General features: G+C 40.4%; 2 protein-coding genes and 1 long non-coding RNA gene across 4 annotated transcripts; 2 read left to right on the top strand and 1 right to left on the bottom strand.

The window, feature by feature from the left end:
- The first annotated feature begins 951 nt into the window (after positions 1–951).
- Positions 952–9,919, top strand: wnt9b (wingless-type MMTV integration site family, member 9B). The gene is made up of 4 exons (XM_089018804.1): positions 952–1,129; positions 2,530–2,783; positions 6,343–6,608; positions 8,069–9,919. The coding sequence occupies exons 1-4, from the start codon at positions 1,044–1,046 to the stop codon at positions 8,528–8,530; spliced, it is 1,068 nt and encodes a 355-aa protein (XP_088874930.1). The 5' UTR covers positions 952–1,043; the 3' UTR covers positions 8,531–9,919.
- On the bottom strand, positions 2,794–22,039 carry LOC148885401 (uncharacterized). Of its 2 annotated transcripts, XR_016118065.1 has the most exons (4): positions 21,903–22,039; positions 21,025–21,108; positions 19,464–19,612; positions 2,794–2,909 (listed from the first exon to the last, which is right to left on the bottom strand). It is a non-coding gene; the product is annotated as an uncharacterized LOC148885401 (long non-coding RNA). The 2 variants fall into 2 exon arrangements; XR_016118064.1 differs by lacking the exon at positions 21,903–22,039 and having other exon boundaries at positions 21,025–21,886.
- On the top strand, positions 22,033–24,460 carry gosr2 (golgi SNAP receptor complex member 2). Its single transcript, XM_089018805.1, has 6 exons — positions 22,033–22,195; positions 22,272–22,336; positions 23,225–23,333; positions 23,435–23,567; positions 23,712–23,852; positions 23,935–24,460. The coding sequence occupies exons 1-6, from the start codon at positions 22,167–22,169 to the stop codon at positions 24,094–24,096; spliced, it is 639 nt and encodes a 212-aa protein (XP_088874931.1). The 5' UTR covers positions 22,033–22,166; the 3' UTR covers positions 24,097–24,460.

The raw sequence follows: 24,460 nt of genomic DNA, 5'->3' as shown, positions 1-24,460 counted from the left end.
TAAAGATGATTCTGATTCTGAAATAGTTAATTTTTCTACTTAATTAAATTAATTAAATTTAACTTAATTAAAGTTAGTCAATTTAATTCTACGATCCATTTCCAGATGATGAACACATTAATGGACATTGTAAAATTTAGCATATCGCGAAACAGACCCCTGCAGCCAATGTTGTTATAGCATTTTTTTAATTTTACTATTTCATGATTCATTTTGTGTTTGGGAGCCTTTTACTGAGCGAGTTGCTTGTTCTGTAGCCACAAAGGGACATAAGTCTTCTTGTGCCGGTCCCAAGCCCAGATAAATACAGAGGGTTGTGTCAGGAAGGGCATCCGACGTAAAAGCTTGGCCAAAACAAACATGCGGATCAAACCTCTGAAGATCGAGGACACTGATTCGCTGTGGCGACCCCGTGAAGGGAAAAGCCGAAAGGAAAAGAAGAAGAAGATCCATTTCTAGTCGAAAATGATTTGCATTGCATTGACTTACATTGTGCAATCGTCCCTAATATTCTGGCCAGTAAGTCTCATGCCAAAAAAAAAAGCTTTTTCCAACCACTAGATGGAGCCCTTTCCATGAATTGATTGAGTGAGTGAGTACACGTTTTGGACTCTCAGTGAAAGCAATATTTTCATCGGAACAAAAACTTTGACAGTACAAAAACAACTACAAAAAATGCACATTTTCCAATTTTTTTCTGAATTTAAACGTTTGGGAAATGATCCTCAAATGATGCTTTCCACTATAATGAATGCAGTTTCGTTTTTTTTTTGTTTTTTTTGGGGGGGGGGCTGTTTACCGTGACTCGATGGTGGTGGCAGCTGCATCCTCCTGGGTGGCGCTCAATGTGGGAAGGCACCTCACCTAATAAAAAAAAAAAAGTTGAGAGAGACTGCAGTTGAGAAACGAGACGTCACCCATCTCCCCTCCTCCCTGACCCCACCACCCCCTCCCAACTTAAAGAGGCGCGCCGGCCAACGCGGCTCGGACTTTCTCTTTTTGGGTAGAATCAGCGCGATGAAGAGCAGAACCGAGCCGGCATCATGCGCTCCAGGCTCCCGCGGACCGCCTGCTTACTGCGCCTCGTTACACTCTGCATCCTCCTGTCGCACGGCGCAGCTTATTTTGGGTCAGCAAAACTTTTTGTTTTCACGTCAAACTTGAGAAGGATCAATAAATGCACGTGTTAATTGTGATTAGGCACTTTGTTGTTGCTGTTTTGGTTGTTAGATGTTGTTTTAGCATTTAGCGTTACAATTTGGTGCGTTCAATTTTATCGTAACATTTGCTGTCTGGTAGTAACCCGTTAATGATTGAGAGATGAGTTTAATTTCAATATTATTTACTTTGATAATAGGTGAAGAGATAACTTTTGTTGGGAATTGGTCACAAAAATATTAGTGACATGGGTTGTTGTAAGTGTACTTTTTACAAGTTTACATTTTAAAAGAAACACTTAATTCAGTACATGTTGCATTTGTGGTATGTATTATTGCATTAAATATTCAACTTTTTTCCTGTTTTAAATATTTGAAAGCATTTTAATCATGTAATGTTCAACACTGATGGCACTAGTTATGTAATAATCCTAAATGTTTTCGTATTTTTATTACAAAATAATAATCATGCATGATTAAAATAGTACATTTATTAAAATAGTAAATTCACTATGTGAAGTTGAAAAATATTTGAACTTAATTTATTATATGATTCTGATATACTGATTAGCTTGAGATTTAAAAACATTTTAAAATGTTATCAATCAGTGACTTTTATCAAAAGATTGATTTCAAAGCTTTTTAAATGAAAATATTTAATCACAATGACACTGATTCAAAGTGGTATATTACATTCTAAAATTGTTATTTTTTTATTACAGCAATGTAACCATTTTACAAATTTAATTGAATGCCATTGCTTAAAATTACGATAGGATGGCTAATTTAATAATGTAATCTATGTTGCTCTTGTTAAAGCGCTATATACATCAATATGTATTTTATTTTATTGTATGGTATGTAACTTTACAGAACAATATTAGTTTATTATACTGATACAAAAAGTATGCTGTAATGAAGAATATGTTAGACAATACAATACATCCTAATTTATATGGCGCTTTCACAACAGCTGCAGCTGTAACAAAACGCTTATATATAATAATAAAAATAATAAACACAAAAATAATAAATAATAAAACACAACAGGAACATATAAACATGGACAGTTGTGCTATCGTAATGACTTTCCCCATGTACTCTATGATGTTTCAGGATAAGACAAACACTAATACATAAAGCAGTTCTACATGAAAGCCTCCTTTTCACCAGTGGATCACCAGTTATAAATACTTCTATTTCTAAACTGAACCTTTTTCTTTTTTTTGCATTTCTTTTTTCATATTAAGTGACCATTTGTTAGTATAGTAAAATATTTGCACAAACATACCAGTGTAAGTAATTCAGCTTTTAAAATGTGTGGGTATTTTATTGTCATTAATTTTGATTATTTGATGGTGTCCACGTCTAGACTGACAGGGCGTGAGCCCCTGGTCTTCCTGCCAGGTCACTTCTCCAACGAACCGGCGACGAGCAAGGCCCACCTGAAGCAGTGCGAGCAGATGGTTCTGTCTCGGCGGCAGAAAAGACTGTGTCGACGCGAACCCGGCTTGGCCGAGACGTTGCGCGAGTCGGTGCGCCTCAGCTTGCTCGAGTGCCGTTACCAGTTCCGCAACGAGCGCTGGAATTGCAGCCTGGATGGTCGGGGGAGTCTCCTGAAGAGAGGTAGGACCCGGAGTGGGGGTAGTGGGGGGGGCAAGGTTAGTGCGGGGGAGGGGGTTTCAAACCTGTGACCTCGGGAGAGTGTTACGGTGTCTCTTTCTTCCCATCACTCACAGAGATAGACGGCATCTAAAGAGAGAGAGAAAGAATAAATGAGCCACTCTAGTAAGAATTCATACGTGCTAGGTGGGCCTCAGTTTTAAGACCCCGGTGGTGTCATGAGAAACCGATTTGAATCAGGCTTTGACATAATATTAGTGAGTTTAGAGCGTATGTTTACACCACCAGAAAGCCAATCAATTTGTTGGAAAATCATTAACTCATTCACTGCCAGACGTGCAAAAATGTGTCCACTCCAGTGCCAGGGTTTTTGTCATTTTCACCCAAATTGCATGACCCACAGAATATTGAGTTTTAGGACTACAGTACATAAACATTCAACGCAGCGTAAGAAATGTTAAACTGTCTTCTTTCATCAGAAAAAAAAGAGTTAATTCCTAAGTTAGAAGGGTCTGGAGTTATCTGAGCTTGAAATGGGGGCAGTTGTCCAAAATACAATGCAATACAGACATATTGGTTTATACAGCGCTTTAACAACAGCTGAAGCTGTAACAAAGCGCTAACATGGAAAAAATGGAAATGCTGCCCCTTCGTGGAAGGGAAAAAAACATTGCCAGAGGTTTGACCAGCGCTTTTTCGGCACCCCAGCAAGAAAAATCTAAATCCGAGCAAATTCGGGAATGGCGCTCTACGTCATATTTTCAATTCCCGAAAAAACTCGGGGATGGCAGTGAATGAGTTAATCACCACAATTAAAAGACCGTGATATTTGACTTTTCAAATTCTACATACACATGATCTCCTTTATGTGTTTACATGACTTTGGCAGTATGATTCACTCCATTTCAGAAAAAGAGCTTCTCGGTTAACCGATCAATTGGTATTCACTTTGAGTCAAAAAAGAAAATGTTCTTGCAGCTGCGAGTTGAAGCTGGCATGAAAAACAGTGGCGGTACATCTGCATATCGACATGTTGGTTAGATGAAGAGGTCAGCAAAGGAAGTAATGAGGGAGTGAGGATGCCAACAAATGGCGGTGGCAGCGGTGGCGGAGACTTCTGAAAACTTGTGTGGCTATTTTTATCTGCCAGGAAAAGCTCTCAATTCCCAGAGGAAAAGGGTGGCGCAATTGGCCGCTTTCATGTGGGAAAAGGCTGCGTCCTAGTCAAAATAATAATTAATTGGATCAAAATAGGCACACCGACCTGATAGCTCGGGGGCGACGTAAATAACACAGTGTGACACGGGGGATCGGGGCGAGAGGAGGATGACACCATGACATGACAACACAGTCAACGCTTTGTAAACAATTGGGCTCGCTAAGCTAATTCAAGGGCATTTTAGCTTTAATGTAAAAGACAAAAATATTTCTTAGTTATTGTGTGAGGTTTGATTCGCAATCAGTAGCGCAAAGGAACAAAAACACAAAACTGTTAGCTGGAAAGTCTCCAGTAAATCAAAGCTAAAACTAAATATTTAATACAGTATTTTCATTTTAGGAAGGCGCACTCAATGTATTTAACAAGTTGGTTAATTCGTTAGAGCTCCTTTCGGATCATATTTGGACTAAATCTAGTTTATTTGCCAGTATGAAGGCGAGCTCGTCCGTTGTAGCCGATACTCATTAAGTTTAGCACCTAGCATTGCCTTGACAGATTCCACTATGTGACCGCTAGACAAGATTGACTTAGTACCAAAAACATGTAGCTTAACGACGACATATGCTAGCTAGCCACAGAGCTACACTGTATTCCTAAAAAAAAAACGCTTTGTTGTAGTCGCAGCTGTTGTGATAATACGATCTAAAGTTGTATACTATTGTCTATTGTTTAAGACAGTAACAGTATACTTCCTGACCTCGAGGTAATCCAGTATGCACCTTAAAATCAGGATCCCGCATGGAGAAATCACGAAAAACGTGGAGCATTACACCCCTAACACACTTATGTCAAAGTCAAGGCCCCGGGGACAAATCTGGTCCGCCACATCATTTTATTCGGCCCGCGAAAGCAAATCAAACTTGTGAAATTCCATAATCCTTGCTAAAGTCTTAACCAAAATTTCAAATTGTCCCATATAAACCTTAATAAGTAATTATTTTTTTACTTAAAATTTGAAACTAGTCGTTCATCAATTTGTTGTACAATATGTAATATGTGAAGGGGATTAAACTTTCTAATGTCTTCCCAAAATTCACTCTGAGAGGAAACCATAACTACAATATGGCCCGCTGCAAAAAATGAGTTTGACACACTTGCCCAAACAGAACCAAATGGATTTTTAGTAAGATTATGTTTACGCTGTGACTCGCTGCGAGGCATAATATAGCCGTAACATTTCCGAGGATGGTTACTATGCAACTCATGTGGCAACTTGGGTCGACTATTGCAAAACAAGAAAAGTCATCAAGTTCCAAACTGGCCATTACCCATACATACTGTTTTGATTTAAGCTTTTTGTTTGTTTGTTTTTTTACACAGACGCAAGATGAACAAGTTAAACAACACAAATTCCAAACGATTCTTCTCACCTTGTCTAGCTAGTCTCATCATTCCTGTGTGTTTACACTGCTTGTTTTTACTATTTTCCAAACACAGCTGATAACAGAGACCGGTGGATTTGACAACATTGCCTAACATTTTGTTTGGAAATGTGAGACACTCTTTCAATTAGTATTTTGCTGCTTTCGCGTTTCAATTCTTATTTTTGAGCAATCTCGATGTAATTTTTTTTAGTGTGAGGTCTCGGAAATGAGTAGGGTACAGAATGCCATCTTGATCCAAGCCAAAGGTTCCCTCACTTTGTCTCCTTTTTGTAGTTCCAATCAGACTTTATGACATATCTTTAAAAAGTCATTCTTTAGAGTTATTTTCAATAAAGAACCAACCTCCCCAGAAAAAAAATAACTACAGTAAAGTCTCGTTATATCGATATCGGATATATCGATAGTCCCGGTTATATCGATACTATTTCTATGCACGCACAGAGAAAATTACATGCAAACAGGGTCGGATATATCGATAGTCCCGGTTATATCGATATTTTTTCGGACTCCCTTGAATATCGATATAACGAGACTTTACTGTATTAGAAATAGGGAGTAACAAAAATTCAGTCAATCTTTCAATCACCGTTCATTGTATGTCAGTACCAAAGGCAACCAAAGGACAATGGCTCTGGGCACTTAATTTGATGAAAGAGCCGACAATAACAGACATTTACTCCATTTCAATAAAAAAACAGAAACACCCTCAGCTGAATATGGCCTTGCACCATCTCAACCAGTGGTTCTTAATCTTGTTGTAGGCACCAGTTTCATATGCTCATTCACCAAACTCTTCGTCCAATGACTGTGCCTATTAACTGCAGTCAAGACTGAGGGGTGGACCTCTGTGGCGGAGAACCCACCGAACCCCTGAGACCGGCTAACCGAACCCCTAGGGTTTGATCGAACTCAGGTTAAGAAGCACTGATCTAAACCTTTTCACTCTGTTTCATTACAGCCTTTAAAGAGACGGCCTTTCTCCTGGCGGTTTCGTCGGCGGCGTTGACCCACGCCCTCGCCAAGGCATGCAGTTCGGGCCGCATGGAGCGCTGCACCTGCGACGACTCGCCCGGTATTCAACACCGGGAGGCGTGGCAGTGGGGGGTGTGCGGCGACAATCTCAAATACAGCAACAAGTTCCTCAAGAGGTTCCTGAGCCAGAAGAGGGTCAGCAAGGACTTGAGAGCTCAGGTGGACGCCCACAACATTAATCTGGGAATACGAGTGAGTACACGGTGACCCCCCCCAAAGAAAAAACGATTTTTCTTGCTCTTAAATTATTCACTGGCAGGCGATGTGCAAAAATGTGTCCACTCCAGTGCCAGGGTTATTGTCATTTTCACTCAAATTCCAGGACCCACAGGATATTGAGTTGTAGTACTACATAAATATTCAATGCAGAGTAAGAAATCTTAGTCGCTCTTATTTAATCAGAAAAACAGTTAATTCCTAAATGATAAGGATCTGGAGTTATCTGAGCTTGAAATGGGGGTGGATGTCCAAAATAATTCAATTCTTACATATTGATTAATGTAGCGCTTTAACAACAGCTGAAGCTGTAATAAAGCGCTAACATGGACAAAAGGCAAATGCTGCCCCCTCGGGGAAGGGAAAAACATTGCCAGAGGTCTGACCGGCGCTCTATCGGCCAAATAAATTCAGGAATGGGAGCGAATGAATTAATCTACCTGCACCATGAGAAGGTACCCATCTTGGTTTTAGGTTAGTAGATGAGAGTCTGAGCCAGGTGTTTGTTCCCAGACATGACGAAGCTTGCATGGCGGGCCGACTACAAATTAAAGGTCCCATATAGCACAGGGCACGATTATAACCGCGGCCTCTTTTTTTTAATATACGAGCAACCATTTTCCCCCCCTTGTACTAAATCACTGCACTCACCATAAATCCGGGCTAATGTTGGTAACCACCACTGTGGCGCTCTGAGGTAGACAAAAAAAAAACGCCTGGGGGGTCTTTCACCCTAGAAACCAAAACAAAAAAACAGGAAGAAGTCATGGCGGCTAACTTATCTGGGTTGACTGTTTTCCTCACTTTACACCAATGTGAGGTCTGACAAGAAAGCATCCCAACCACCCATCTCTCAGTAATAGTACTCAGAAGCCCCCTGAGGGGGTTCATACCTGCAGAGGGAGGACCTAAGCAGAACTTTTCAACCCCAAAATACCCCGAGGCATGTCGGACTAACCCTCTGTGCTATCTGACCTGTCTCTGGCCCTCGCCAAGGTTGATGGCTGAGTGATGGCGCAAACAAATCAGAGGTAAAACCTCTTAAGTTCTAGTTTTTGGAGGCCGGTTGGTTGAAGTTGGTTGCATGAGTCGGCGAGGAAAGAGAAGCTGAAAGATTCCAGAATTTTCACCCCGGGTCCTACCATGCCTCGGGTATGCAAGGCAGACGGTACTAGTCGCAACAGAACCTGAGCTGTCCGACTGAGGGATGTGAGCTAAATGAAATACGACAGTTGCCCTCGATCCATTATGTTAGAGTTTCCAACGAGCCAAGCAGAAACATTCTGAAAAGGTGCAGCCGACCGCCTTCAGGAAACCGTCCGCCTCCGTGCAGATAGACCGCCCAGATAAGAGGCCGGGTAATGAATCAAAGCCAGAAAACTGACATCTCCCTGATTTTTTTCCCCCTTTTCTACCCTCCGCCCCTTCTGTCCAAGGCGGTAAAGAGCGGCCTCAAGACCACCTGCAAGTGTCATGGGGTTTCCGGCTCTTGCGCCGTACGGACTTGCTGGAAGCAGCTGTCCCCGTTCCACGACACGGGTCGGCTGCTCAAGTACCGCTACGACGTAGCCATGCGAGTCCTCAGCGTCACCAACGTAGCCACCGGCGAGAGCGAGCTGGCCGGACCGCGTCGCCACAATCATGGCCCACGCACCACCGATCTGGTCTACTTGGAAGAGTCACCCAGCTTTTGCCGACCCTCGCGCTACTCAGCGGGCACAGGCGGTCGCTCGTGCGCTAAAGACACCAGCTGCCAGAACCTGTGCTGCGGTCGCGGCTACAACACGGCCATGCGTCTCACCAGCCTTTCCTGCAACTGCCAGGTACGCTGGTGTTGCCATGTTGAGTGTCAGACGTGTGTCCGTGAGGAGGAGGTCTACACCTGCAAGAACACATAGGGCTCTCGGGATCCTGCGATATGCTGAGATCCCCTGGGAATGTGTCCGAAACTAATCCGACTGGCCATATATAAACATGGCCGAATTGGCTGACATGGCTGACAGCTAACGAAAAAAAAAAAAACTGTTCTCCCGAGGCGCTTCTTTGGAACATGCCCTTGCAGATCTTTGTGCGGGATAGACTGATAATTCATATCATAAGTTCCATGGCAATATTACACTGCTAAGGCAAGCGCAATTAACTCATTCACTGCCAGACAAGGTGCAAACATTTGTCGACTCCAGTGCCAGGGTTTTTGTCATTTTCACTCAAATTGCAGAACTCACAAAATGTCGAGTTTTAGGACTACATAAACATTCAATGCAGTGTCCGAAACCTTAGACTCTCTTCTTTCATCAGAAAAAAATAATTAATTTCTAAGTTATAAGGTCTGGAGTAATATGAGGTGCAAGTGGGGGCTGCTTTACAAAAGGAAAATACTGCCCCCTCGTGGAAGGCAAAAAACATTGCCAGAGATCTTACCAGCGCATTATCGAGAAGAAAAAAAAAAAAAAAAAAACAGAACAAATTCGGGAATGCTGCTCCATGTTATGCTTTTCAATTCCCGAATGGATTCGAGAATGGCAGTGAATGAGTTACGAGTCGAGCAATTTGGGTGAAAACATACAACTTAAGACCTGTTTCGCAGAGGTGGTACAATTCCATTCAGGTCATCTGAATGCAATTTGGAAGAGAAAAATCCAATATGGAAAGTGCAGTCTGGATGGTGGATTATGCATTAGCCCCAGTTTTAACAATAATGGAGGAGACTCGGCATTTGATGTTTCTTCATTCTCTGTCTCGAAAAAGCATTTTTTTTCAATTGGTTTGTGACATGAAATAGCACCCTTGATTTTTTTTTTAGATGTTCATGCGACATTTTTTTCCTCCACTGTGCCGGATGCACTGAAAATTGACAATGAGCATTTCAAACAGGTACTGTTTTTTTTGTAATGTATCTGATCTACTACTGCTGCTTTTTATACATTACGCTCTGAATGAACCTACCTGTCTGTCTTTCATGTCTGCTGTACTTTTTTTTGTATGCCAATTTAAGGGTTCAAGCACTTACACTGCTCTGGCTATGTACATTGAAAACAACAACAACAACAACAACAGAATTCATAGTAGGGATTTAAAAAAAAAGTGTCACTGGAGAACTTTGCGTGCATGTACAGGATGAGGAGACTACAACCCACCATCCCCCTCCAAAAAAAAACCACGCTGGCTCTTCAGTTGCTCTTATGGAAATGTTTATGGAAATCTATGCATGGTATGAATATGTTCCTACAGAGGGAACTACAAAGGGTTAACAAAGTGGGGAAGTAAAAAACAAAAAAAGCGTTAAAGTTAAAGACTGCCCCGAGAGAATAAACGGTTATTGTTTAAAGTATAATTGAACCACATATTTACTGCAAAGGCTTTCAAAATGGCTCCACGATTGGCCTCCCTATACTCCCTCCCTGTAATAAATCAAAGAAAATGGCTGTGCGGCGCCCTCCATGTCCATGTATGCAAGTCAATGGAGCCCAAAAGGACTTTATAGCTACAGATCTTTTAAATACAACCCACGTCAGGGCTCATATAGTTCTTCTACCTCACATTTGACGCCGATTGATGAGTGGTGTTGGATTTTGATGGACATGCAGTTAAAATGGTCTCCGAAGTGTCTTTTGAACTTGTTAATGTATCACCACATAGTGATATATTACCAATTGTTGATTTTTTTAAAATATATATATATTATATATTTACTTTCTTATTTAAAGCGAATAAATAAATGGATAAATGTTTGTATAAGAGGCTATGTCAGTGATGTCACACACACACACACACACACACACACATACACACACACACACACACACACAGATGAGCGTGGCAACAGTTTTGGCAGGAGACGTCCCGACAGGTGTTGTGCAACGAGGATGCTAACCGCTGTGGAATGTCGCATATGCAAACAAATAAGAGTGGTCGCCATTTTACGTGTGATTAAGAGCAAATCACAAATATACAGTAAAGTCTCGTTATATCGATATTGTCGGGAGTCCGAAAAAATATCGATATAACCGGGACTATCGATATATCCGACCCTGTTTGCATGTAATTTTCTCTGTGCGTGCATAGAAATAGTATCAATATAACCGGGACTATCGATATATCCGATATCGATATAACGAGACTTTACTGTATATTTATCACAGTTTTCTTCATTTTTAAGAAAAAAAAATGTTGCGAGTGAGGACATCAACAACAGCGTCCTGTAATGAGCAGAAGTAAGACAAATTGTTCCTGATTCGTGCAATCGTGAGCGTTAAACAATGTGTTCATGAAGATACACTAAACACAAGTGATTTCTCCAAATTAATCTGTATATGATAATAATGTTTCAACAACTTCTCTTGTATAGACTCACACGACATTTTGAACTCCCTATGTGACAGAATGTGTTCCCTTGCTTGCTAAATTATGACTAGAATAGGTACCATATTTTCCCGTGTATAAGACGCACCCAAAATCCTTCATTTTCTTCAAAAGATGACCTTCTACGCAGGTGTGCCTTATATGTAAAGTCATATTGAGCCACAACAGGTCTCGCAACTACTGTCAGCAGCCATAACTCCATTCCCCCCCTTTCTTTCACTGAAGGTGAGCCTTATTGTCCGGTAGTGCCTTACACTGTAAATGGAAAGAGTTAGAAAATACACCATTCATTAGGGTTGCGCCTCATGCACCGGAAAATACGGTAATTGAAACGAAAAGGGGAAAAAGCCACTACACATGGTACCAAATATAATTTAACACCTCTGACCTACACACGTATCTTTAGAATATTCTAAAGTTACTACTACTACTACTAATACTGCTACTACTACTAATACTAATGATAATAATAATACTTATACAAATACTAATACTATATATAATACTACTACTACTACTACTACTACTACTACTACTAATAATAATAATAATAATAAAAAATAATAATAATACATTTATTTTCTAAGCGCATTTTGAAACTATCATGGATACTTTACAGTTACGGGACGTTTTTGTAATACTAATACTAACACTAATACTAAGACTAATAATAATAATAATAATAATAATAAATAATAATACACTTTATTTATAATAATACATTTAATTTCAAAGCGCTTTTCAAAACTCATAAGGACACCTAAAACACCAAATCTAATTTCTTCCTATGTTATAATACATTCTATCTGCAAAAATGTATTGTTTAGGTATTATTATAAAATCTCAAGACGCAACCCTTCACTTTGAAGCTCTTCATCGCTACAGAATTCATTTCCCTGAAAAAAAAAATCAGAAACCACCTAAACGCATTGCTCTTTTCGCTGGTGCCAATGTTTAAACAAGTTCACAGACTAGCATACGAAATACAATACAATACAATACATAATGATTTATATAGCGCTTAAACAACAGCTGAATCTCTAACAAAGCACTTAACATTGACAACTATCATATATAATAAAGGAAATAAAGCAGTCACAAAGATAGTAGAAAGCACCATAACCGGATCGCTGGATCATAAAATGACAAATCAATATTTAACTTAAGTTGACCACACTGCTGGATAAGGAAGAAAATTATTATTATTATTATTATTATTGTTATTATTATTATTATTGCTATGTTGTCAGACATCAAGGAGGCAAACGAGGGAAGAGGAATAGAGACCCCGTGAGGCACCCCCCCCCCCCCCCCCCCCCCCCACCGCTTTCACTTTCCTCATACTCCTTGTTGTTGTTGTTTTATAATGAACTCCTAAAGCCTTAATTTCCCTTCTGAAGCCCGAGTAGAGAGGCAGCAGCGAAGGGGGCCTTCGCAGTCTACCGCGGGATTCGCACGCACTGGCCCCCAGGGCGGTGGCACTGAGCGGTGGTTAGACGTGGGTTCGCTATGCAATATCAATGTGTGTGTCTGTGTGTGTTTATATGTGTGTTTGACACAGGCTTGACATCAAGCAGGTGAAGGCAGAAAAAAAAGGTTTTTGCATATTTGTGTGCACACCTGTGGTCACCAGAGGAGGGCAGGTGACATGATGGAGGGCGTGTTTGTATTTGGGTTCTTAAGCGAGGGTGTGCAGATAGGCTAGGCTAAGCTAATTTAGGCTGAAAGATGCTATTTGCCACCCACGAGACAGTTAATGGCATAAAAAACAATCTATTTAAATTACTTTGGAACATTTATGTCATTGTATATACCGTGTTTTCCGGTATATAAGGTGCATCCAAAAGCTTTTCTTCAAAAGATGATCCTGCGCCTTAAATGCAGGTGCACCTTATAGGTGAATTCATATTGAGCCGTAGAAGAAGTAGTGTGTGACCCCAGCCTCTACTCTAGCGCCTTATATTTGAAAACCGTTTATCTATTTATATATTTCTGTATAGGCTCTCAGTCGTACAGGAGTGGTCCATCGATGCGAACTAAAGTTGTGCTGGTATATCCCTAATGGACTGATGTGGTGATGCCAGACCACTGCTATGATAGGTCCCTGCTCTAAGGTTGGGGGAGCAGTAGACTACTACCTGAAACTAATCGGATTACTTCTTTTGTTCTATTAGATTACCTCTAATGTTCTATCAGACAGAACAAAAGAAGTAATCCGATTAGTTTCAGGGAGTAGTCCACTGCTTCCCCAACCTTAGAGCAGGGACCTATTAGAGCAGAGGTCTGGCGCCGTCACCTCTGTCCATTAGGGATATATAGAGGGCCAGAGTTACCAGCGCAACTTTAGTTCGTTGACGAAGCTCTTCGGATGAGGAGTGAAACGTCTGACACCTTCGAAGAAGTACAGATGACGGTTGAAGAAACGTTTTCATATATTTGTATATTATATTTGGAAAACCTTTTTCACTCATCGAATGATAGTCTTATAGTCCGGTGCACCTTATACAGTAAAGTCTTGTTATACCGATATCGGTTATATCGATAGTACTGCTTATTACGATACTATTTCTATGACCGCAAGGAGAAAATTACATGCCCGCAGGATCGGATATATCGATAGTCCGGTTATATCGATATTTTTTCCGACTCCCGAGAATATCGATATAACGAGACTTTACTGTATATGTAAAAACTTTGAAAATACACCATTGATTGGGGGTGAGCCTTATACTCCGGTGCGCTTTATACACCTGAAAATACGGTACTTTTTTTTTTTTTGAATGGTAAAAAATGATTTAATTTGCTTTTATTAATGTTGACGCTACTTTTTCATGTAACTCTTAATAGGAAATATACTATAAAGTATTCATCTTGTTCGGCTTGATACTGTAAAAGTATATTTTCTCGCCGTAACAACGCTCGGGGGGTTGATACGTGACTTATTTATTTGGGGGCGGCTCAACGAGGCGTGAGGAGGTTAGTTCGACGTTTTTGGCTCAAGGACACAAAGCGTAGGTTCCTCATCTGTAATCGGAACCTCAAAGCCTCGGGTGAAAGGAAAAAAAGAAAAACACCGAAAACCTGACCGACACTTCCGCCTCTACAAATGCTAGATAGCATCACTGCTAATCTCCTAACGGGACGATGGCGGGAGAATTTAACAGAAACCTTGATGGTGTCAGGATTAAAAATAATCTGAATTATTTAAAAAAAAAAAGAGTATTTTGGGAAAGGGTGAAAAATGAAAAGGGGAAAATTACAGATACAGTATATGGGGAATACGGCATTGGGCAGGAATTTCGGAATGAGTAATGCAATTGCTCAACCCACAACAAGAACATGCACTGCCTTGGGCCATGACAAGGTTGAGTGCATACCTCGATTGGGGGGGTGGGAATGAGGGTAACTGGGTGGGTGGCGTTTTCTGGGGTGGGGGGGGGGTACGCGGGGGTGGGTGGTTGTTGTATCATGTATGGTGGATGACGAGATCACCCAAAAAAATAAAATTATAATAATAATAACAACATCCATGGATGACCACAAAATTCACATATTGAAGCAGAAAATAAATGCACTGATTTTCACATGAATAAAAAAATAATGATGATGAATAGCATTCTAGACATTAGCATAGATCATGTGATCATCGTTCACAAGTTTCACGATACACAAAAAAAAAATAGACAGACAGACAGATAATGGATATCGATATAGCTTATGTACCATACATATACATACATATTTACGCTGTACAACAAAGATATATAGTATACGCCAGTGGCGGACTGTCAAGGCCTGCAAAGCCTTCTCTGCTGGCCTAAAAAAATCTGAATCACGGACTGATATTAAATATATTTTGTCCATGACATCTTATTAAATAATTCCAATTTGTCTATCAGCTTCCTTTCATTACTTTTCCCCTATTGTGCTGCTTCCAGACGTGTGTTTTCGTATTAAAGCATGTAACCAATCACATTTCGGCCATTATTTGTTACTAGGGTCAGAAACAACCTGGACACCTTCACAATCCGTTCTGCGCGACCTGTCGTATCAAATGTGTTAATCAAACTGTCGCTCTAACCAATCAGATTTCAATTTGGCAACCCAAAAGAAGTGCCAAAGCCTTCTTGAATGCTCTGATCAACGTCAGACTTTTCGCAAACTATGAATGGCTAGTGACTAGCCAATCGTAATTTGCAAAAACTGCTCTGATTATAAGCCGCTATTGACAAGAGCATACTGGCCTGAGGTAGCATACTGTATTGTAGCGAGCTGCATAATATATATATATATATATATATATATATATATATATATATATATATATATACACAGTAAAGTCTCGTTATATCGATATTCAAGGGAGTCCGAAAAAATATCGATATAACCGGGACTATCGATATATCCGACCCTGTTTGCATGTAATTTTCTCCGTGCGTACTTTACTGTATATATATATATATATATATATATATATATATATCCGATATCGATATAACGAGACTTTACTGTATATATATATATATATATATATATATACAGTAAAGTCTCGTTATATCGATATCGGATATATCGATAGTCCCGGTTATATCGATACTATTTCTATGCACGAGACTTTACTGTATATATATATATATATATATATATATATATATATATATATATATATATATATACAGTAAAGTCTCGTTATATCGATATCGGTTATATCGATAGTACTGCTTATTACGATACTATTTCTATGAACGCAAGGAGAAAATTTACATGCCGCAGGATCGGATATATCGATAGTCCAGTTATATCGATATTTTTTCAGACTCCCGAGAATATCGATATAACGAGACTTTACTGTATATAAACAAATATATTGTTGTGTTGATTTAATAGCGGTTTTGTCAACCCACAGTGGATTAAGTAATTATTATTTGTTGGGAGATTTACTGTTAAAGCCATTTTCAAGACGGACTTTTCAAGAAAAAAAATGGACATCATTCACTCATTCACTCATTCACTCATTCACTCATTCACTCGTTCACTGCCAAACGTGCAAAAACGTCTCCACTTCAGTGCCAGGTTTTTTTTTGTCATTTTTACTCAAATTCCAGGACTCACAGAATATTAAGTTTTAGACTACATAAACACTCAATACAGTGTAAGAAACCTTAGACTCCCATTTCCGACATTATATGGGTCTGGAGTTATCTGAACTGGAAATGAGGGCGGCTGTCCAATATCCAAAATACATATTGGTTTATAATCGCGCTTTAACAACAGGTGAAGCTCGAACAAAGCGCTAACATGGAAAGAAAGGCAAATGCTGACCCCTTGCGGAAAAGCAAAAACATTGCCCGAGGCCTGGCCAGCGCTTTATCGGCACCCAAGCAAGAAAAAAGAAAACCTGAATTAATTTGGGAATGGCGCCCTACGACATATTTTCAATTCCCGAATAAATTTGTGAATGAGTTAAGAAAGGTCGGTCAGTTATTTCCTGGCTAATGGTACCCTCTAGTGGACTTGTGGTAAGTCAGACCACACTTTTTTTTCAGTCTGGATCGATTCAGACATAGCACTACTGAAGGCCCACCACTGTGTATATGACACACACACACATATTTTACTACAAATAGCTCCACATATATCAGAGAATAACTGATTTTTTATAAACGTGATAAAATGGTCTATTCTTTGATATTTCCCATGGCAAAGATCCCCCATGGACTGTTTACGCACTTACATACAGACGCAGCGTGACTGCACAGCAGGGAACTTTGAGGAGAACTCGTTCCCATGCTTCTGCATTTGCACACCTGCAGCAGCAACAACAAGACGTCCGGTATCGTCGGACAAGATAACGCTTTTGCGTGCGTTTATAACTCACTCCCTGCGCCATGTTACTCCTCTCTGCCTCGCACATATAATCACACATCCCGGCATTAACGTTGTCCAATAGTGGGGGAAAAAAAAACATTGATAAACGGAAGAGGAAGACCTTGTGTCTGGAATGTTGGCGACGCAATCATGTTGTCGGGTAGGTAAGGCCATTTTATTAGGTATAGCCGCAAAATCAACGGGTTGATTGTGAGGTGTATCATGTTTGTTTTGATGAAAAGGAATGAGGATATGGGATGTGGCATATGATTACAAGGAATGATTTAAAATTACAGTGATACCTCGGTTTACGAACCCCTTGGTTACGAACTTTTCGGTTTACGAACGTTAAATTCATGAACATTTTACCTTGGCATACGGACTTTTTTCGTCCACAGAGCTGCCTCAATGAGTGATGTGTCGTTCGCGAACGAGCCCGTTCTAACAACAAAATGGCAGCCGACTGTTTTTGTCCTCTATTCCCGGCCCCCATCTTTGGTTAACGCCACGTGATTGGTCAAGAACGCAGCAGTGAGAGGAGGTGGTTTAAACATTAAAGAGACAGGCAGACGACAGTGACAGTTTCTACTTTGATAGTTCAAAGGCAGAATCTAGACTGCAAGGTTAAAATATCCCATCAATCAGGCTACACAAACAACCCGCACAAGCCATTTGTACACTTGTTGCAAAAAGCTATCAATCCAGCCAAACAGAACACAATTGATGAGGAACTAGATAAAATTATCACAGAGAAGCCCCTATAAGGGATCATTCCTCATGATGGTGAAAGTAGGTTACGTTCCTCATCAAGTGTTTAATGCTGATGAAACCAGCCACTTCATTCCATCAAGCCATCAATGACCATCACAAAGGTAAATAAAACCATTTCATTATACAGTACAGTTTATTTCTTTAATTACAATACCATAGCACATTTATTATCCATAAAATAAGGTATATTTTGTGTAGTTTTAAGGCTTAGAAGATTAGAAAGTAGAAAGTGTTTTATGGGGACCTGGGAATGGATTATTCTCATTTTAATGGTTTCTATGGTAAATAATTTTTTGGGATACACACTTTTCACCTTACACACTCTGTCTGGGAACCAATTAAGTTCATAAGCCAAGGTATCACTGTATTATGTATTATGTTATGTATTTTTTATGCCTAGGTATTCATCAAATTTGTTTTTCAACTATTTTTTGTTCCGCAAACATTTTGTCTCCAGTTTTTGTACATTTGCACCGTTTCCCCACGGGACTTACACATTCATTTCCTGGAATCTAACCCCATACCAAGCATCCAATACTCATGCGCGACTTTGAGTGTTTTCTACTTTCAATAAGTTACCAGTGACGGGGAAAAAAAGTTCCTGAAAGTTCAAGAACTTTTAGCAAAGTATGAAAAATGCCAGCTTCCTCTTACAAACAATAACCTCTTTTCCCGACTCTCCCTTCCGGTTGACTGCCTTTCATCTGCGATTGAGAGACAATAGATAATGTTTCATGTTTATTTATCAGTCTTACAGCCATTATTTTCATGTCTTATTGTGTTATCTTTATTAACTCATTCACTGTCATTCCCAAATTTATTCGGGAGTTGAAAATAAGACAGAGCGCCATTCATGCTTGGGTGCCGATAAAGCGCTGGCTATGGACTCTTGTAATGTTTCTTCTTTTCTACCAGGGCGCAGCATTTCTATTATTTCCTGTTTCAGCTGTTATTAAAGCGCTACATAAACCAATATGTATGTATTGCAATGTATTTTGGACAGCCGCCCTCATTTCAAGTTTATATAACTCCAGAACCGTATAACTTAGGAATTAACTCCTCAATTTAGTGGGAAATTAAAAAGCATGACGTGGAGCGCCATTCCCGAATTTGTTCTGGTTTTGGTTTTTACCACTTGGGGTGCCGATAAAGCACTGGTCAGGCCTCGGGCTATGTTTTTCCCACCCATGAATGGTTAGCATTTGCCTTTTTTACAGCCACCCCATTTCAAGTTCATATACCTCCAGACCCATATCATTTAGGAATTAACTCATTCTTTTCTGATGAAAGAAGAGGGACTAAGGTTTCTAACGCCGTATTAAATATTTATGCAGTCCTAAAACCCAATATTCTGTGGGTCCTGCAATTTGAGTGATAATGACAAAAACCCTGGCACTGGAGTGGACACTTTTTTGCACATTGTCTGGCAGTGAATGAGTTAATATAAAGTTTTTCAGAATATTTTTGAGCGTCTGGAATGGATTCATAAGAATGACATCATTTCCGAGGAGAAATATTGCTTCAGTGTTTGTTTTTTGGAACAGATCAATCACATAAACAAAGCGTGTGCCTAATTTTGTGACCACCAGCACATATGCGTGTGTGCGTGTGTGTGTGTGTGTGTGTGTGTGTGTGTGTGTGTGTGTGTGTTAATGCAGACAGGGGAAGGCTTGAGCCATCAAGTCAGGCAACCATCTCTCAAGTGTCACAGATAGCAATAGCCACAGGGTTGCGTGTGCGTTTGTGTGTGTGACTGACAACTCGACGTGAGGGTCTCAGCCTCTGTCGGAAGGAACGAAAGCCGATCAGCTCAATCAGAACATGACTCACTTGCTCGTCGTCCCGTTTTGGTTGTTGTTTTTTTTCCCAGTAGAACTCCAGGCAGCTTGGGCCAGGCAAGGCAAGGTTCTGACAGGCCCGGTTTTTGCTCTCATTCAGCGTCTCGTCACAGTGGCTTCAAAGTGGAGTAGATGGTCTCCCTCGGGGGGGAAATGAGAAGATCAGTATGCCTTCAAAAAAAATGAGTGGTATCCCAAAAATTGTGGAGCCGAAGGCCTTTTTTTTCCTCCTCCCCCCTCCTCCTGTTCCCCACATAATTGTCTTCTTTAGTTCAGTCAGTCTCCCTGTGACTAGTAATTGAGTTATGATCTATTACAATGACTAGAAAACTTCCTTTCCTAAAAACTTGACTTGGTGTTATCATCTATTTACTTCATTGCATCACGTGACAAATCACACACTTTGAGTGCATAACAGTGAAGGGAGTATCGTGAAATGCATTATTATTACTATCTATTAGCATCTAGCTGGCTAGCTATCTATCTAGTTTCTATATAGCTAACTAGCTGGCTAGCGAGCTAACTATTAGCTATATAGATATCTAGATAGCTAGCTATTAGCTATCTAGATATCTAGCTAGCTAGCTTTTAGCTATATAGATATCTAGCTAGTTAGCTATCTACCTAGCTATCTAACCTATCCTGTGACCGTAAAGTGACCTTAAGAGTTTTGAAAGGCGATTATAAATGAAATGCATTATTATTATTTCTACTCAGGTTTCCAGAATCAGTGTCTTTATATCTTCTATCTGTGATGATTTTGCTTTACTCAAATCAGCCACAATCGGATATCAAGCTCTCGCATCAGTGCCCAGAATGAAGTCTCAATGGGGCTGTTTAAAAAAAGTGTTCTTGGCTCGGGTTGCCATACTTCTTCCTTTTGAGCCTTGGCACTGCTCGGATACGGAAATATCTTCATCAGTCTGGATCCGGTGCCACTTTGCTTCTTTTCGCCTTTAATTGACTGCCGCCGGTGACACTTCTTTATGGACGCTCTTATTTCTTCAGGAAAAACTAGTTAATTCGTGTATTGCTATTTGCTATATAGCTGCCTGGCTAGCTATCTAATAGTTATATAGCTGCCTGGCTATCTATCTAACAGCTATATATCTATCTACCTCCCTATCTAATAGCTATCTAGCTAGCTATCTATTGGCGAGCTAGGTTTCTTTCTATTTGAGTTACTTCCGGGTTGAGTGAACGCTGGCGCGTGTGGTCGCCGCTGCTCACCCGCAGAAAATGTTATCCTGCGACTGTAAAGTGACCTTGAGAGTTTTGAAAGGCGCTAATAAATGAAATGTATAATAATAATAATTATTATTATTACTAATGTGGGTGGAAATAATATTCAATTCAAGGGCCCTATGAATTGAATGTTATTTTTCCCAAAACGTACCCCTCAAAAAAGAAAAAAAAAAAAAACAATCAAAAAATATATGTAAGTAAGGCAGTCATTTTGATGCAGTGCATCCCAATAGATGAGATACCAAATAGTGTGCTACCTTAGGGGAGGTAAGGTCAGGGAGTTGCGAGGCAAAATGCCTTGAACACACCTGCAGTCTGGACAGTGGCTTGTGCCCATGGTGCTCAGGTGTGGAGGTGAGGTAGTAAGCTCATCTCATCCTTTCCTCAGGGGCCTGAAAGATAAAGAAAGAAAGACCGAAAGAAAGAAAGAAAGAAAAAAGAACCCTGCGACCTTAGATATGGGGTGGGTGGAGTGGTAAATGCTCCTTTGTGGACCGCTATGAGTTGACAGGGGCCTTCATTTGGCGCTTCCCTATGCCGCGGGGGGATGTGTTATGACAACCGAGGGGAAAAAAAGTAGTGTGAGCAAGAAGTGGCATGAACGCATCTCCAGATTTTTTGACAGTTTTATAGCCTGGAGATACACACAGGCATCAAGTCAAGCACCATCTGTCTGGCTCCACTTGTTGATGGCTGTGCCCGATGAGGTAAACAAATATTATGAAGGAGAAAAAAAGAAGAGGAGCTTGTAACAGCTCGTTCTTATATTTTACAAGACTAATTAAGCACATTGCCTTAAATTGGTCAACAGGAGGAAGACTAAGGTGACTGAAGTGAGGTTTTGGCTTGGGAATCAATTTTCCACCTGAGGAGCTGTTGTGAAATGAAGGCTGGGAAATCCCATCTTTGGATACTTTCTCACAATGCTCCATGACTGTGCTGTGGTTGTAATTTTACCTGACCTTTGTAAAGCATTTAAAAAGGCAGGACAATCCTGACACTTAATCTGTTAAAAGTGAGGGAAGCTTTATTAGACCAAACATAGCCTGAGGACACACGTCAAATGATTCTTTCCTGCTACCTTCATCTGGCGCGTAGCCTCAATTTAATTCAAACGCCACATTTGAGAACCAAATAAAAGACAAAACGACAACGTTAAGCTTGTAGCAGTCTCTCAAACGCTCACCAAAAATTAATTTCTCAAGATGGCGGCCGGCATTTGCGTGCGCCTGCCGTCACGGCCACTCAATTTCCGTCTTTGCCCTGACGTAACATCACTTCCGCCTTTACTACTTCCGTACACAACCGCTGATGACGTGTACTTTCCCCCAGCGCTACACAGTGCTAACATTGGTCACCGAGAGTTCCGTGCCGAGGGGCGATAAACCTGTAAAATAATTATAAAAATAAGTAAATAGTAAGCGATTAGCTTACAGAGCGGCTGTTGAAGATGGAGATGCTTTACCACCAGACAAATAAGTGAGTTACTGGGAAATACTTTCTTTCTGTTTAGCGAGCTAGCTAACTAAATGCTAAAATTCTACTTTTTACTTAGACAAATCCAGGAGGTCCAATCGCTGATGGGCAACCTGGAAAGAACAGATCGACAGTCAGTTCACTGTGAGCATTAATTGCAGATGCTGGAGGAAATAATACTTACAATTTACTTATTTTTACCGTAGCTGTATGGATTGGATTAGCCTTTAGTAGTCTCGAGGTGGAAACATTTACATTTCACAACAGCAAAGTTATGGAAGGAAGAGGAAAGTATTGTGTAACATTTCCGAATATCTTGTCCCTTCCATAAAGAACATTGGGACCAGCTCCGAGTTTGATATCCTCCGAGTAAGCGACAACCAACAATTGTTTGCACACGTGCATTCCTTCCTGGACTCCTCTTTAAACTAATTAATGTCCATTCCGCACGCACTTCTTGTTATGGCTGGCCGTACTTGATTGTTTTGTATGTTTGGTGATCAGTTTGGAACAGGAAACTGCAGGGCTGGGTTTTTCTAAAGATAATGGTGGGAAGTTGGCAACACCCCCACCACCAACAAAAACCAGTATTAAAACATTTAGCTTGTAGTCGACGTGCACATTCCACCATGATGTCCCTGATCCACTGGTGAAAAGATGGTTTGATCCTCTCCTCTTTCACCTAGAACTGCTTCATGTAACAAAGACGGCGCAGAAAGTGTTTAAGGACTCTGTGTCTTTGTGTTGTCATATTTGTTTTTTTTTGTTGTTGTTCTTTTGACTTCAAGACGGCGCTGCGAAAGTGCCTGCTTTTCCAGCAGCTCTTGTATTTTGTTTTTCTACTTTCATTCCTTTCATCACTTTGCTGCTGTGAAATGTAAATTTCTCCATTGTGAGACTAATAAAGGCTAATTTAATCCAGTCTAAAAAAAACACTAAGAGTCAAAAATGTGATGTATACATATAAAACTTGCATTACAGCCAGGGCTAAATATAAATGTACTATAATGACTGTCTTCTCTCAATGTTCAGTGTTAGAGAATGAAATTCAGGCTCGTATCGAGCAGATCTTCAACCAATTGGAGCGTTTGGAGATCCTGTCCAGCAAGGAGCCCCCGAACCGCCGGCAAAATGCCAAACTGTGCGTTGGCGAGTCACCCCCTTCGAGTCGATAGAAATCATAAAGAACGCTTCCATAGAAAGAAAAAAATATATATATATATTTACCTCTTACTCCAAAAGGCGTGTGAACCAACTCAAGTATGATGTCCAGCACCTGCGCACCGCCCTGCAAAACTTCCAGCACAGACGCTACACTCATGAAGCTCAGGAGCGAGAACGAGAAGAACTCATGAGCCGGACCTTCACCACCAATGTCAGTTGTATCCATTGACACTTGTAATTAAATTGACTTAATCACATTCTGTAAAAAAAAAACAGTCACTTATAAATATGAGACGGAGGGGTGAGAATGAAAAACCAGTGAGAACATTTGAAGAATAATGCTAATAATACACAGGATGCTGACACATCCATCCCCATCGACGAGACGCTGCAGCTCAACACCAACCTGCACAACGCACACAGAGGTATGGATGATCTGCTAGGCAGCGGTAGCGGCATTCTCAATGGCCTCAGAGATCAAAGGTCATCGCTCAAGGTAAGTGATAGACAATGACGTTCCAGGCAAGGGGCTTGATGGCCATCAGGAAATTTGGGAGCTCATCTGTTTGTGGCAACAGGGGACCCATAAAAAGATGTTGGACGTGGCGAACATGCTGGGTCTGTCCAACACGGTGATGCGGCTCATCGAGAGGCGAGCCACTCAGGACAAGTGGATCATGATGGGAGGGATGCTGCTCACTTGCATCTTCATGTTCCTGGTGATACGATATCTGGGGTGAACCCAGATGGAGCCACACACACACTTTGGAGGATTTATTTTATTTTGTTTAGATGTCAGAAAGGTTATTGTGCCAACGCGGTCGTCTTTGTTGGACCTGCACAACAGTATTTTACCCACTTATGGACCAATGGACCACTCCGTTGTAATACAAGCTGATATGAAATGTCTATTTAAATTTTTTTTTTTTTAGTACACCATTAGCAAACAAGGCTGGTGAAAGGAATAAAATGTGATCTCGGCTCATAAAAGAGGTGAAAGTTAAAACAATTGTAATTGTACAGCTCATTATCATGATTTACAGTTGACTCTAGTCTCACTATGTGAGTGATTTAATTGTGGTAAATAAAACTTTGTAATCTTTT

This window comes from Hippocampus bargibanti, linkage group LG17 (genome assembly GCF_051943395.1).
Source record: "Hippocampus bargibanti isolate YZ-2025 linkage group LG17, ASM5194339v1, whole genome shotgun sequence".
Classification (NCBI taxonomy): Eukaryota; Metazoa; Chordata; class Actinopteri; order Syngnathiformes; family Syngnathidae; genus Hippocampus; species Hippocampus bargibanti.
This window is presented reverse-complemented; position numbering and strand designations above follow the sequence as displayed.

What these genes read in the sequence shown, in the direction of transcription:
- gosr2 (XM_089018805.1), top strand. Translation starts at nt 22,167, where the DNA reads ATGGAGATGCTTTACCACCAGACAAATAA. An exon ending in CTTTACCACCAGACAAATAA is followed by an intron (nt 22,196 to 22,271) that starts GTGAGTTACTGG and finishes CTTTTTACTTAG; the next exon opens with ACAAATCCAGGAGGTCCAAT. An exon ending in ATCAAAGGTCATCGCTCAAG is followed by an intron (nt 23,853 to 23,934) that starts GTAAGTGATAGA and finishes TTGTGGCAACAG; the next exon opens with GGGACCCATAAAAAGATGTT.
- wnt9b (XM_089018804.1), top strand. Translation starts at nt 1,044, where the DNA reads ATGCGCTCCAGGCTCCCGCGGACCGCCTGCTTACTGCGCCTCGTTACA. An exon ending in CACGGCGCAGCTTATTTTGG is followed by an intron (nt 1,130 to 2,529) that starts GTCAGCAAAACT and finishes GTCCACGTCTAG; the next exon opens with ACTGACAGGGCGTGAGCCCC. An exon ending in GGGGAGTCTCCTGAAGAGAG is followed by an intron (nt 2,784 to 6,342) that starts GTAGGACCCGGA and finishes GTTTCATTACAG; the next exon opens with CCTTTAAAGAGACGGCCTTT.